Below are 13,408 nucleotides of genomic sequence, written 5' to 3'. Positions count from 1 at the left end.
ACTCCGCGTGCCCTCTGACCTGCTGGCAGCGGGCGGAGTGGGGAGCCGGGCGCCGCCATATTGGCTGTTGTCCTGTGAGGGGAGCGGCGGCGGCGGCGGCGGGAGTGGAGCGAGATAGCGGCGCTAACAGCAGCATGACTCGGAGGCGGAGCAGGCCGAGCGGCGGCGCGGGCCGGCGCGAGCGGGCGCGGGCCCCGGGGCCGCAGAAGCCCCAAGCGCCCGAGCCCCCGCCGCCGCCGAGCCTGGAAGCCGGAGCGGGTGCGGGGCCCCCGGAGGCGCTGACGCCGGCGGAGCCCGACCGCGACCGCCCCAGGGAGGAGGACGACCCCAAGCTGGCGCTCGGCTCTCAGGTAGGAGCGAGCGAGGCGACTCCGTTTGCTCCGGGCGCTTTCAGCCCCCCGGAGCGGGGTCGGGGGTGGACTGACCTCCGGGTTTGAGGCTGAGGCTTTCTCCCCAAGGCGGGAATCAGGACCCCTCTCTCCCAAGCCCTGGCACTGCCCGTCCTCCTCAGAGTAGGCTGAAGCTGCCCGCTCCCTCCCCGCCGCCTCCGGCTGAAGCGGAGGCTACACGGTCCTGTCCTCCACCCACACTGGAACCAGGGCTCAGCTCTGCTGCTCACCTCCCTTCAGTCTTCTCCCCCACCCGCAGGGCTTGAAGGGGCACCTCCGGGCGATGGGGCCTGGAAGGCTGCACCCTCGTCCCTCTCCCCCTTGGGAGCGGTTCCAGCCCTTCCCCTGCATTGCCTGCAGCCGCTGCTGCTCAGCACCTGTGCCCCCAGCGTCTGTCCCCTGAGGCCCCCTCCTGTCCCTGCCCGGCAGAGTAGCTGGAGCAGGCAGTGAGACGTCCCAATAGACGACGTGGTGGGAGGCTCCTGTACTGAGGTGGACCCCCAGTTCTTTCTCCCCTGAGGCCATCCACTCCGACCTTCAGATCCCTGGGCTTGGTGAGTCCTGCTTGACAGACAGTGCGATAGGATTCCCCAGAGCTTCCAGCTTGCCACCTGGAAGAAGGTCACTTTTTCTTCTGAGCAAAGGAGATAATTGGGGGGTACCCTGCCAGTGTTCACTGAGAGACCTGGGTGGCCCACAGTTGCTTAGGGCGGGTTGTGGCACCCCCTGGGTGGGTGGCTCGCCCTCAGCTTGCTCTGACAAAAGAGTTTTGAGTTGGTCTTTTGGCTGAGCCTGCCGAGGAAGGCAGGCTCCTGCAGGAGACTTGGAGGGTCGGATGCAGCGCCGGATGAGGATGAGGCGTGGCGGAAGATACGTTTGGCTCTGCAGACACTGCATCGGGCAGCAGGGGACTCTGGGAGGCTGGTGCAGCCAGAAGGCATGGCTCTTGACAGCCTTCTAGTAGAATCTCTGGAATTGTGCATGTGAGTGGGGATGCCATTTGGGGGTATCATTCCCAGAAAGCCTTCCCTGACCTTCCCCGTTGCTTCAGGTGCCCCCTGTGCGACCCCCAGCCTTCTGTGCTTCCCTCTGGTGGGACACCCTGTTCTACGATGAAACGTTCTGTTGATCTGTCTGTTCCCCACACTGGTCTGTGAAGTCCACAGGGGCCCAGACTGTGTCATCTATCTCTGGTTCTCCACGCCTAGCCAGGGCTTTGCTGACAAAGGGTAGGAAACAAATAGGTGAATGAGCGAGAGAATGAATCAGTTGAGAAGCTTTGCTTATTGTAACCCAGTTTTGACGCTGGTCTCCTTTGTGTCTCAGATTACAATAAGAAGGTTTTTAATTAATGAAAATGTCACCACTTATTCAGTGTCAGAATCCCCATCCCTACCCCCTACCTGGGTTGTGGCAGGTTCCACAATATACTCCCACTCCCCAGGTTGGACCCCACACCCTGAAGCTCTTCCCTCACTAGCCTTCTCTTTCTCTGCTCTGGGTCCTCCCAGGAGTGCTGTTACCCAGAAAGAGGAGAAGGGGTTGGGAGAGCCTGGGAGCTTTTATGTCTTCTCCTTCCTCCCATTCAGATCGAAGTACTTTAGTATCCCTGCCACTTCCGCTTCCACGGAGCCAGCCTATGCTAGCAATTGTCCAAGAGTGCCAGAAAACTTGGGTGATGGCTCAGCCCCTCAGTTTTTATTTAGGACACAACTTTCCCAAGAGCTATAAGCTTCATTAACTTGTCCGAATCTAGGTTCCTGTCATGTTCTTCTTACCTACTTCCCTGCTTGATTTCTCAATTCATCCCTTTAGTCATGCCAGTCACTTTATATGCCTTACTTCTGCACTTCCCACCACCTCTTTATTTCTTCTCAGCACTTAGCACAATTGTAGTAATTGTTGGTGTAATTATTTGTCTGGTTTTGTTACATAAACCCTGAGTGTTCCAGAATCATGTCAGTCACCACTGGACCTTTATGCCTGGTGGTTAACAAATGTTAAATGAGCTGAAGGATATAAATATTTTCATCCCACTTTACAGATAAAGAAACAGAGACCCAGAGACTAAATATTTGCCCAGATTGACTCTCACTATAGTTCTCAGGCTAAACAGTTAAAAAGGCACTTTTGTGTACTTTGGGGAATTTAAGAAGGTACTTTTTTTTTACTATAACCACAAGGAGGTGAAACATCGTGCTTTCTTGCTGAAAGGGCCTGAATGCCAGAAGGGCTTGTGTGTCCTGGTGAAAAACACCTTCTGAAAGGTTTCGGGTCAGTTATTGCTCTGCCCACAGGCACGCCTTTGGTAAGGATACTCTGGCTCCCTCAGCCACTCATAACCCTGTCTTCTGGACACAGAGTGGGAGAGTAAGGTAAAACTCCATGCCATGTACCCAGCATCAGCCAAAGGTAGCAAATAAGACCACATTTAGTCCACAGACATGTTCTAATGTCCTGTCTCACACATTATTTTCTTTTTATTTTTGTTTTAATTTGATCCAATATTTTAAAGTCAGAAGATTTCCCCAAAATCTGGGTTTGTGCCTTCTCTTAAAGCTCTGAAGAATTGGCACTGGACACACATTCCATGTGGCAATCGTCTGCAGTTGCTGAATAGCAGCCACCCCTTTAGATAGCATGGGCTCCCTAGGTCACCCGGCTTCCATCTTGTCCCCTTCATTCCTTTACATAACCTGTTCACATTTACAAGCAGAACCCTAGCTTATTTGGCATTCTCAGAGTCCTCATTTTCAGTTTTTTTTCAGACCACTAAACCACATTGATCTGTTTATAAGGAACTCAAATCCCTGATTACTTCATAAGAAGACTAACAGTTACTGCCTTATTAGCAAAGAAAAACAACTCAAAAAGCAGTTGAGGGAGGCAGTGGGGAGTAGTGTTTAGTATTACAGATGGGTTGAACTCCCATCTCACCCTCCTATTTTGTAACTCTGGACAACTTTCTCCCCCTCTCTGAGCATCTCCAGCAACCTCACAAGAAAATGTGAGACAACCCACGTAGCACCTAGTACACAAAGGCTTCTCAGCCATGAGTGGGAGTTGGAGGCAGTATATGGCAAGAGCTATGCCCAGAGGGCCACCCAAAGCCTGAGTGCTCTCACCTGCCAGTTCAACTGGCTATCATTAGGTATTCTTGGACTTCTCAGCATTGTAATCCAGGTGCACGCTCAGTAAAGCCCTCAGGAGACTTGCTAGACTGTAAATCAGCAGTTAGTGGGGAGTGAGCTCATCCTTCCCTTCCCCACCTCTGATGGCTCTACAACATCCCTTGGGATGTTACCTGTCTAGTTTGATGAGACTCTTGAGACCCAGTTCTCCCACTGCTCAAAGCAAACCTCCCTCCTCAAGGAATTGGAGCAGATTATCAGTCAGTATCTATATTAAACCATTTTTTGTGTAATTCAGTCAGCAAGCATTAAAATGACCTCTGTGCCAAGGCCTTTATGAGGGGTACAAGGATGAGAGAAAGAGTCCCTTAGAATGACTGCCTGCTTAGCCTGCAGCACTTTCATTGCAAGTGGGAGAAAATGATACTGAAGGATCCCTGCCACTTCTGATTCTTTTTAGCAAGCCAGTGGAGACTCACTATGTAGATAAGCCAAAAGGCCTTTGAAGAGAAAGACTTTTCCACTCAGATATTTAAAATTTTTAATTTCCTTAAGATATCCCGGACTATAAACTTTACTACTATGGCTGGATATCCTGATGGGCCTGGATTTCCTGATGGGCCTGGATTAAGATCCTAAGACCTTTACTTACTGTACCTAGGATTTTTTCACGGCTGAGACTATGTTTTTTCCATAAGTGTTTATGGTGCCTGGGCCATAGGTGCTAAATAAATATCTGTTAAACTAAATTATAATAAAAGAAATCCTAGGTTTTTATCACTTTATTTTTACCTTGCCCCACTGCTTAGCCAGGCTGGCAGTCATTCATTCGTTTAGGTGCCAGAGGTAGCACTCGTGCTGTCTCTTGCCTGGCATTCATCTGTTCTGCCAACACCAACCAACACCTGATGTATGCCAGGCTCTGCTAACTGGGAACGTAGAAGTGAATCAGACATGGATCCTGCCCACTGGGAGTTCATTGGTCTAGAGAATATCTGTATAAGTCATTGCAATAATGTTAGATGAGGATATAGGAACAGCTTCCTCTGAGGTAAAGCTCAAATCCTAGATCTAGTAAATGGTCTTAAGAAGTATTTCGGCCTCTTTGTTTTCTCATGTATAAAATGAGAACACAGGGTTAAACAAGTAATGCATGAACAGCACTTTGCGCAAGTGGTAGCTTAGATTATTATAACTGCTTGGTGTCAGGTAAACACAAGATTGGTAACCTCAAGAAGGATGAATCAGCGAAGGTTTCTCAGAACTGATGTTTTGGATGAGTAGAAGTTCCATAGGACAAGGTGGGAGAAAGGAACTGCCCAGCTCATTTGGAGAGGTTTGCAGGGTTCTTGAAAATTATACAACAAGGTTTGAGTTTTACCCCCAGTAGTACTGAATAGTCAATGAAAGGTTTGAGGCAGGAAAGAGAAGTTCCCTCTGGTAGCATGTGAGGAAGTAATTCTCAGTGGGAGAGGCCCCTGTGACTGCTTAGTACCACCTCTCCCTCATTCCAGCCTAAGTAATCCTCAGAATCCCCTGTGCTTTGCTGGACCCTACTCAAGACCTACCAAATCAGAGTCTCCAAATCTGGAGCCCAAGAATCTGTTGTTGTTGAATTGCCCCAGGTGGTCCTGGGGTGTGGCTGGTTTGTGGAACTGCTGAAGTGAGGATATCCTGAGGATCTTTTTTTGGGAGGGGTGGGGGAGGAATGGAGGAAGGCATTTATGCTTCTCTTTAAAGAATTAGGCATCGCAGGGGAGAAATTTTCTATTAGCAGGAATAAAAACAACCGTTATTTAAAAATAAGTAAGTAAAACTCTCCCCATTTCTCCAGTTGTTGCCTTATGAATGAGATGTATATCAAAGCACTCACTCATGCCTACTATGTGCTACATCCCCTGCCAAATGATTGGCATTACAGAGAGTCATGGGACAGAGGTTATACCTTGAGAAGCTTACAGAGTTGTGGAGAAGACAGATTTATAAACAACTGGAATACATGGGATTAACACTATTTTAGAAATATGTGTAAAAATGCCTGGGATCCCAGAGCGAAGCGCAGTTCATTCTGCCTCTGGACTCAGGAGGGCGTGGCACCTAAATTGAGTCTAAAAAGAGAAGGAAGAGGCGGAAACAGCATGAGTGAAGGTGTGAATGCTTATCAGGTTTAGGGAAAGGAGTATCACGTGACTTTCGTGGCAGGATATGGCAGAAGCAGAAAAGAGGACGACTGACTGATTTACTTCTATGTGATTTTTCTATAAATCTACAACTGTGCAAATAAAATATATATATATAAAGACGGGAAAAAAGAGAACTGAAGAGAGACATTCTTATGTCGTAAGAAAGGCCCTGGGTTTGCACCCTTCAGACCTCAGCAGTTCAGTACCCGTGCTCCCACCCTCGCTGTTCAAACTCTCGGCAGCTGTGTCTGCAGCCCTGTAAATGTGCTGCAGTCCTTTGGCCAGCTCCCCTTTGTTCCCAAGTCTCTTAGCTCGCCAGCTCCCTTTGTGATTTCCCCCTCTAGTCTGAAGTGAAGAGATCCACTGATCTACTTTGAAAAATGATATAGGGAAACTAAGGCAGAAAGAAGGGGCCTAAGGGACTGCAATGAAGGTTCTTATTTAAGAAGTTGTAGCCAGGAATCATGGACTTGGGGGTTCAAAGAGGCCTTGAAGGGCCCCTGTCTAGTCCTCTGTCCTGTGCTTCAAGTAATAACTTTGAATTGGGCAAGTCTCACTTAGTAAGTTTCCCTGTCATTTCTTCCAGGGCAGAAGAGGAAAGAAACTAACGGGTATTGAGCACCTTCTGTGTGCCAGGCCCAGGCCAGGTACTTTACATAATTTATTTCCTTCTGTCCTCACAACTTGGTGAAGTATGGTTTTATTCCCATTTCATAAATGAGGAAATTGAGGCTCAAAGAAATTGAGTAATATTCCAAGATTACATTGAAAATGGCCGAACTGGGATTTGAACTCACAGCTGTCTCTGAAGTTTGTATTCTTGCACCCGTGAGAAGCCTATGCTGGGGTTTAAGTATCCAGGTGGGAGTTTTGTCTGAGGCTCCAGGTAAATAAACAGCAGCTTAGGCCTTCCTACAACTGAATGCACCCAGGAAACAGATTCGGCAGATGAGCTAGCCTTGTAAGGAAGGTTGGGGGAGGGGGGCACACACTAGGGTCAAAGAGACTCACTGCCCTATCCTTGATAGAGCTTGTGCAACCCGAGTCTGCACTGGAGAGTCAGAGGATTCTCCACACACTGGCTTTGTGGCATGAAATACTGTCACACCTCCTAGAAGGCCCTGAGATGACAGCCTGAGTAGATCTTTGGGTAAAAGCTCCAGGTGGGGTTGTTCCATCTTCCTCAGAATTAACTGCAGCTCCAGTCGCCAGCCTTTGAATGGTCTGCGATTCTTAGCACTGATACTCTCTCATCAGTGGCTCTGCTTTTGCTTTTAGGATGGCATGTTGGGAAAGGGACTGGTTGGACTGTGTTTTCAGTTCTCTCCTTTGTATAAGGCAGCTGAGACATGAGTCAAATGAGCTTTTTTTTATTCATTTAGTCATTGAATGCCTGCTTTGTGCCAGGCCCAAGCCAAGGCTAGGCCTGGTGATGCTTAAATGGCCGAAGATCCACACCCTACCCCCAAGGTGCTCACATTCTACCAGAGGTTTGAGAGCAGACAAAGACTCCATCTCTGACATAATGTGATGGGTGCTGTAGTGAAAGTATTAGTTCAGTTCTACTTGACCTGCTCGAGCAGAAGCTTCATTGACCTTTGACCAAGGTCTTAGGGGCTGAATAGGACTTTGCCAAGAAACAGAGCTGAGGTGCCAAGGTTTGAAAGGCAAGGTGTATCTGAGGAACAGCATGAATGGAACCTGTGGTGGAAGTGGAGAATGGGAGGTCAGCTGGAGTCAAGTCACAAATACCTGGAGGCAGAGGGTTCCGTGCTGGTGAACTCATTACAAACCAATTGCTAGTAGTGCTCAGCTGGGGACCTGTTCCTTATATTGATGATGAGAGGAGACTTTGTCCCTCTTCCAGTCACAAAGGAGACTGGGGACTGAAGAAGGACCAAGATAGAAAAAGGAGCTAAAGGAGGGAGGTCCACAAACTAGATAAGGTATGAGAGAAGGCCTGTCGCAAGCTGACTTTAAATGGAGAAGTCCTGTGTCATGGTTGGTGGGTTGGTTTTGATTTGTTTATTTCCTGCTTGATTTTTTGAAATGAATATGAGGCATCCTGGGACTTTGGGAGCGTTGGCAGGCCCATGCATGAACCAGCCTGGTTTCTGCATGTACTTATAAGGTGGGAGCTGCATATTGTCTTCCGTTCCCAGCACCTAGCACAATGGTTGGCACCAGGTTGGGGCTCTGAGGGTGTTTATCAAATAAGGGAATGAATGGATGAATGAAAGAATGAGTAGTGATGAGGAGTTTTTCTTAGCTGGAATTAACAGCTTTCCTTACTTCAGAAAGGGAATTTAGCAGTTCTTGTTGTCCACAGCCTGCCTTGGTGCCAAAGAGACTCTTTGGAATTGGGTACCTTGAGAGTAGAGTGCTCTAATGGGCCACTTCAGAATAGAATGTGGAACCTGTTGCAGCTGGTTAGATACAACATGTATCATGGGGAAATCCTGTACAAACATATGCAAACTCTTGGGACTAAAAGGAATCTATGTGCATATGAGAGCAGATTTGGTGCTGGAAATTATACTCAGCTTCAGATAGCTTCCTGTCTGGCGATCTGGGCTATTCTCCACCAATTCTGAAATTCTGGACAGAAAGGCTGAGGTGAAAAATTGAGTCCTGCCCTAAGAGAGTTCTCCGGTTATGCTATGCACTATGTCATTGTGAATAATCACTGTCAGTTATTGAGCACCCCCTGTGTGACAGACACCATTAGATGCATTATTCACATCAGTGATCCTCAAAGTGTTCAGTCTCAGAACCCCTTTACATTCCTAGAAATTGAGGATACCAAGGAGCTTTTGTTTGTGTTTAAAGGTTTTGTTTTGGTTGTGGTTTTGTCTGTCATTGTTTACTGAATTAGGTGTTAAAACAGAAGGTTTTTTTTTTGGTGCGATCTCAGTCTTTATTGTCTATCTTTCCTTCTGATTTCATTTTAGAATATTTAGTTACTGAGTCATTTAAGAACAAGAATAACAGTATTGAGCCTATCCCATCTAACATATATAACATATTTTTAATGAAAAATAGCTTTTTCAAAATGAAAAGAATAGACTTGTTTTTATTTTTGCAAATTTCTTTATGTCTGGCTTAATAGAATAAAGCTGGATTTTCATGTGTGTTTCTACAGTCAATATGTTTTGGGTTAAATGTAAGAAAAAAATCCAGCCTCACAAAGATTATAGTTGGAAAAGCGAAAAGACTATTTTAATAGCCTTTCCTGATGAGTGTACATATTTTTTGCAATATGGAATCTAAAACTCTATCGATGAACTTTCTCTACTCCTTTCCATTAAAATCCATTGGACTTTCTGGTACTTTTGATGGCTCTTTGACCAATGCATGATTTTGTAACATCATGCTTTTGTCATTTGGAAAACATTTGCTTAGTTATGTATTTTACAATACTAAAAAAATGGCATTTGTTACATCACCACCAATTTCATCAGAAAAGTCTTTATGTATTGGGAAGCTGTCAGTGTCATGGTGGTTAATACAAGTTTTCCAAAATTGTGATTTTCATTTGAAAACTTGAGTCTTATCATTGGCCACAAAGACTGTCTGTTGTTTTCCTTGAAGTGACAGGCTCATTTAGTTCGTTTTTGAGAAAATGCCTTCCAGTTACCTAAGTTTGAATAACCATAGTCTGTCCGACATTCTTTCAAGTAAAAATGGTGTTCCATGAAAAACAAAGTGGCTAATTCAGCTCACAATTCAGTCACCCCAGTGCGTTTCTGCAAGACAGCTGTTATCCTTCAGTCTGCAGCAGAAGTGCTTCATACACACTTGCCATTTTTAGCACAAAGTATATAAAAAGTATTCTCTGGGGCCAAAATTGAATAAAATCAGTAATTTTTACTTCATCGAGGAGGTTCATAAGTGAAACTGGTCTGTCTTTCTACCAACTAACCATGAGTGAATTAAAGTGAAATGAATGCAGTGAACAATACAGTGGTTTGCTGCCACTGCCTTGACTTGTGCTGTCCCAGAATTTTACCCATCTTTTTTTTTCCCACCATTAGTGTACATATTAACACAATGAGAAAGATAAGTAACATATTATTATTAAAAAAATAGTTTTGACCTCAGGGACCCATAGAGAGTACTTTGAGACCTACTGTTTTATATCATTTATCTATAATCTTCATGACAGTCCTGCCTCAGAGGTGTCATTATCCTCACCATTTAAAAAGCAACTTCTCCAGTTTCACACTTGACTTAATCTTGTGTCATTGAATTTTATTTTCTTTTTTTTTGTTTTTGTTTTAAAGTTTTTTTTTATTGTATAATATAACATATATCCAAAGTAAAGAACTAAATATGCAATGCTTTTCAAAGCACTCTTCAATGCGTAGTTACAGGACAGATTCCAGAGTTTGTCATGGGCTACCATACAGTCCTCTCATATTTTTCCTTCTAGTTGCTCCAGAATATAGGAGGCTAGAGGGCTTAAATATTTTTTTATCATCATAGTCAACTTTTTTTCCTTTTTTTGTGTGAAAAGTAATATATATTCAAAAAAGCTGTAAATTTCAAAACACAACACCACAATTAGTTGTAGAACATATTTCAGAGTTTGACATGAGTTACAGTTTCACAATCTTAGATTTTTACTTCTAGCTGCTCTGAAATACTGGAGACTAAAAGAGATATAAATTTAATGATTCGTATGCTTTTGTTAAATCCTATCTTCTCTGTATAACTCCACCATCACCTTTGATCTTTCCATCCCTCTCTTTAGGGGTGTTTGGACTATGCCCATTCTAAATTTTTCATCTTGGAAGGGTCTGTCACTAATATGGAGTAGGGAGATGGAACTATCTGATATTCTGGAGAGGCTGGACTAGGTTTCAGGAGTTATCTGAGCCAGGGACCCATCTGGAGGTTGAGGTTTCTGGAAGGTTATGCTGGTGCATGGAACCCTTGGGAATCTTATATATTGCCCTAGGTATTCTTTAGGATTGGCTGGAATGGTCCTTGTTTGGGGTTGGCAGGTTATGATAGGTAGTAAGGTCTAATTGAAGCTTGTGTAAGAGCAGCCTCCTGAGTAGCCTCTCCACTCTATTTGAACTCTCTCTGCTGATGATACTTTATTAATTATGCTTCTTTTCCCCCTTTTGCTCAGAATGTAATTGTTGATCCCATGGTGCCAAGTTCATCCCTGGGAATCCTCTCCCATGTTGCCAGGGAGACTTTCACCCCTGGATGTCATGTCCCACGTAGGGGGAAGGGCAATGATTTCACTTGCAGATTTGGACTTATAGAGACTGAGGCCACACCTGAGCAACAAAAGAGGTTCACCAGAAGTAACTCTTAGGCATGCCTATAGGTAGTCTAAGCTTTTCCGTTACCTCCATAAGCTTCACAATAGTAAGCCTCATGATTGAGGGCATTAGCTATTCACCTTTAATGATAATGACAAACAGTTTATAGCAGTTATGACCTAGGCACTGTTCTGAGCACTTTATACATACTAACTGATTTAATTCTTTGTATGTGTGTGTGTGTGTGCGTGCGTGTGTATGCTACAATTAGGTAGTATTTTGCTATCCATTTCTGAATTTTTATAGTCAGTCCTGTTGCACAATCTGTATCCTTCAGCTCCAATTACCCAAAATCTACCCTATTTCTATCTCCTGATGTCCTTTGTTCTTAACTGAAATTCTCCAGGTTCATTCATTAATGTTAGTTCATATCAGTGAGACCATACAGTATTTGTCCTGTTGTTTCTGGCTAATCTCACTCAGCATAATGTCCTCAAGGTCCATCCACATTGTTACATGCTTCATGACTTTATTCTGTCCTACAACTGCGTAACATTCCATCGCATGTATATACCACAGCTTGTTTAGCCACTCTTCTGTTGATGGACATTTTGGCTGTTTCCATCTCTTGGCAATTGTAAATAATGCTGCTATAAACATTGGTGTACAAATGTCCATTTGTGTCCTTGCCCTCACGTCCTCTGAATAGATACCTAACAATGGTATTGCCAGATCATATGATAATTCTATACTTAGCTTACCTTCCGCAGTGGTTGTACCACTTGACATTCCCACCAACAGTGAATAAGTGTGCCTCTTTCTCTACATCCTCTCCAGCACTTGTCGTTTTCTGTTTTTTGATAATGGCCATTCTGGTGGGTGTGAGATGATACCTCATTGTGGTTTTGATTTGCATTTCCCTAATAGCCAGGGAAGTTGAGTATCTTTTCGTGTGCCTTTTAGCCATTTGTATTTCCTCTTCTGAGAAGTGTCTGTTCATGTCTTTTGCCCATTTTGTAATTGGGTTGTTTGTCTATTTGTTGTTGAGTTGAACAATCTCTTTATATATTCTGATACTAGACCCTTATCTGATATATCATTTCCAAATATTGTCTCCCATTGTGTAGGCTCTCTTTTTACTTTCTTAACAAACTTCTTTGATGCACAAAAGTGTTTAATTTTGAGGAGTTCCCATTTATCTATTTTTTTCTTCAGTGCTCGTGCTTTGGGTGTAATAATAACATATTATTGTTATAAAAATAGTTTTGACATCAGGGACCCATGGAGAGTACTTTGAGACCTACTGTTTTATACCATTTGTTTATCTATAGTCTTCATAGCAGTCCTGCCTCAGAGGTGTCATTATCCTCACCATTTAAAAAGCAGCTTCTCCAGTATCACACCATGACTAAGTCTCCGACAGCACTTCTGTGTCATTGAATTTTCTTTTCTATTTTTATTTTATTTTTTGTTCTCTCTCTGTGTGTGTGTGTGTGTGTGTGATTGAAGTTTAAAAAGACCACCTCTTTGGACCAAAATGAACCTGATTTGTGGCCAAGCCACCTTTGTTGAAAATAAATACATGCCATCCCTTCCTCCTAGTGAGCGGAGCGTGGTCTGGAATTTCAGCCCCTACTCAATCCCTTGGCTAGGCATCTTTGTGCAGTGTGTAAACTGCACTACTATTCACACTAGCCCTCCTCCCGCCCAGATTTAAACCCAAGTCACCCTATCTTTTCCAGTTCTACATTTTATCTCACTACTTATTCCTCTGCACCTAATTTACTTAAAGGCTCATTCCATTATTTTAATGAGAACAGCTTGTTCTGAGGTCAGCTTAATCTTGATCTGATCTGTTCCTAATGCTAGGCTACATCACCTGAGGCTCAGGGAGACTATGCATGCTCTTTTCCTGCATTCATAGCTTCACATAGGTAGCCAGTCAGTAAACGCTTATAAAGCAGCCGTGTGTTAATTGCACTAGCGTGAGTCCAGTGTCCTAAAGGAAATGTTTGACTCAGCCCTCAAGGTAACAGGGAAGCACGCTCATGAAAATAAAATAGTGCACTAATGTTTTGGGAATGTGCCAAGATATGCTGGCTCCAAACAACTCTGACTACTTCTCAGCTTTTGTCCAACCAGAAGCCAGATTTTAGTGACCAAAGCAGATAAAGCGATTACATGGCCAAGTTCTATTCCTTTTATTATTTTTTTATTTTCTGTTTTATTTTTTTCAACCAGGAAAACTAGAATGCCCTAGCTTAGTGCTTGTCAGGCCTGGGCCAGAAAAGTCTTGAGCCGGGTCAGGTAAGGGAGAAGAGATTTTGGATTTAATGGCTGCAGATGCCAGCACCCTGGGCCCCAGAATGGCCACAGCATCGTGCCCCTGGCTTCTTGACTGCTCTGAGTATGTGGGTGATATAACACCA

At 44.4% G+C, this 13,408-nt stretch overlaps 1 protein-coding gene across 13 annotated transcripts in view; it reads left to right on the top strand.

Moving 5' to 3' along the window:
- The first annotated feature begins 43 nt into the window (after nt 1–43).
- Nucleotides 44–13,408, top strand: part of FAM193B (family with sequence similarity 193 member B) — a 34,798-nt gene continuing 21,433 nt past the window's right edge. For 4 of the 13 annotated variants that reach the window (XM_077137798.1, XM_077137794.1, XM_077137792.1 and 1 more), the window contains exon 1: nt 357–1,372. In XM_077137798.1, the coding sequence (XP_076993913.1) occupies nt 1,329–1,372 (44 nt within the window). In that variant the 5' untranslated portion in view covers nt 357–1,328. The other 9 variants (XM_077137793.1, XM_077137791.1, XM_077137784.1 and 6 more) reach the window with 5 other exon arrangements.

Source organism: Tamandua tetradactyla, chromosome 20 (assembly GCF_023851605.1).
Source record: "Tamandua tetradactyla isolate mTamTet1 chromosome 20, mTamTet1.pri, whole genome shotgun sequence".
Lineage (NCBI taxonomy): Eukaryota > Metazoa > Chordata > Mammalia > Pilosa > Myrmecophagidae > Tamandua > Tamandua tetradactyla.
The sequence above is the reverse complement of the archived record's forward strand: the minus strand, read 5'-3'. Positions and strand labels throughout refer to the sequence as shown.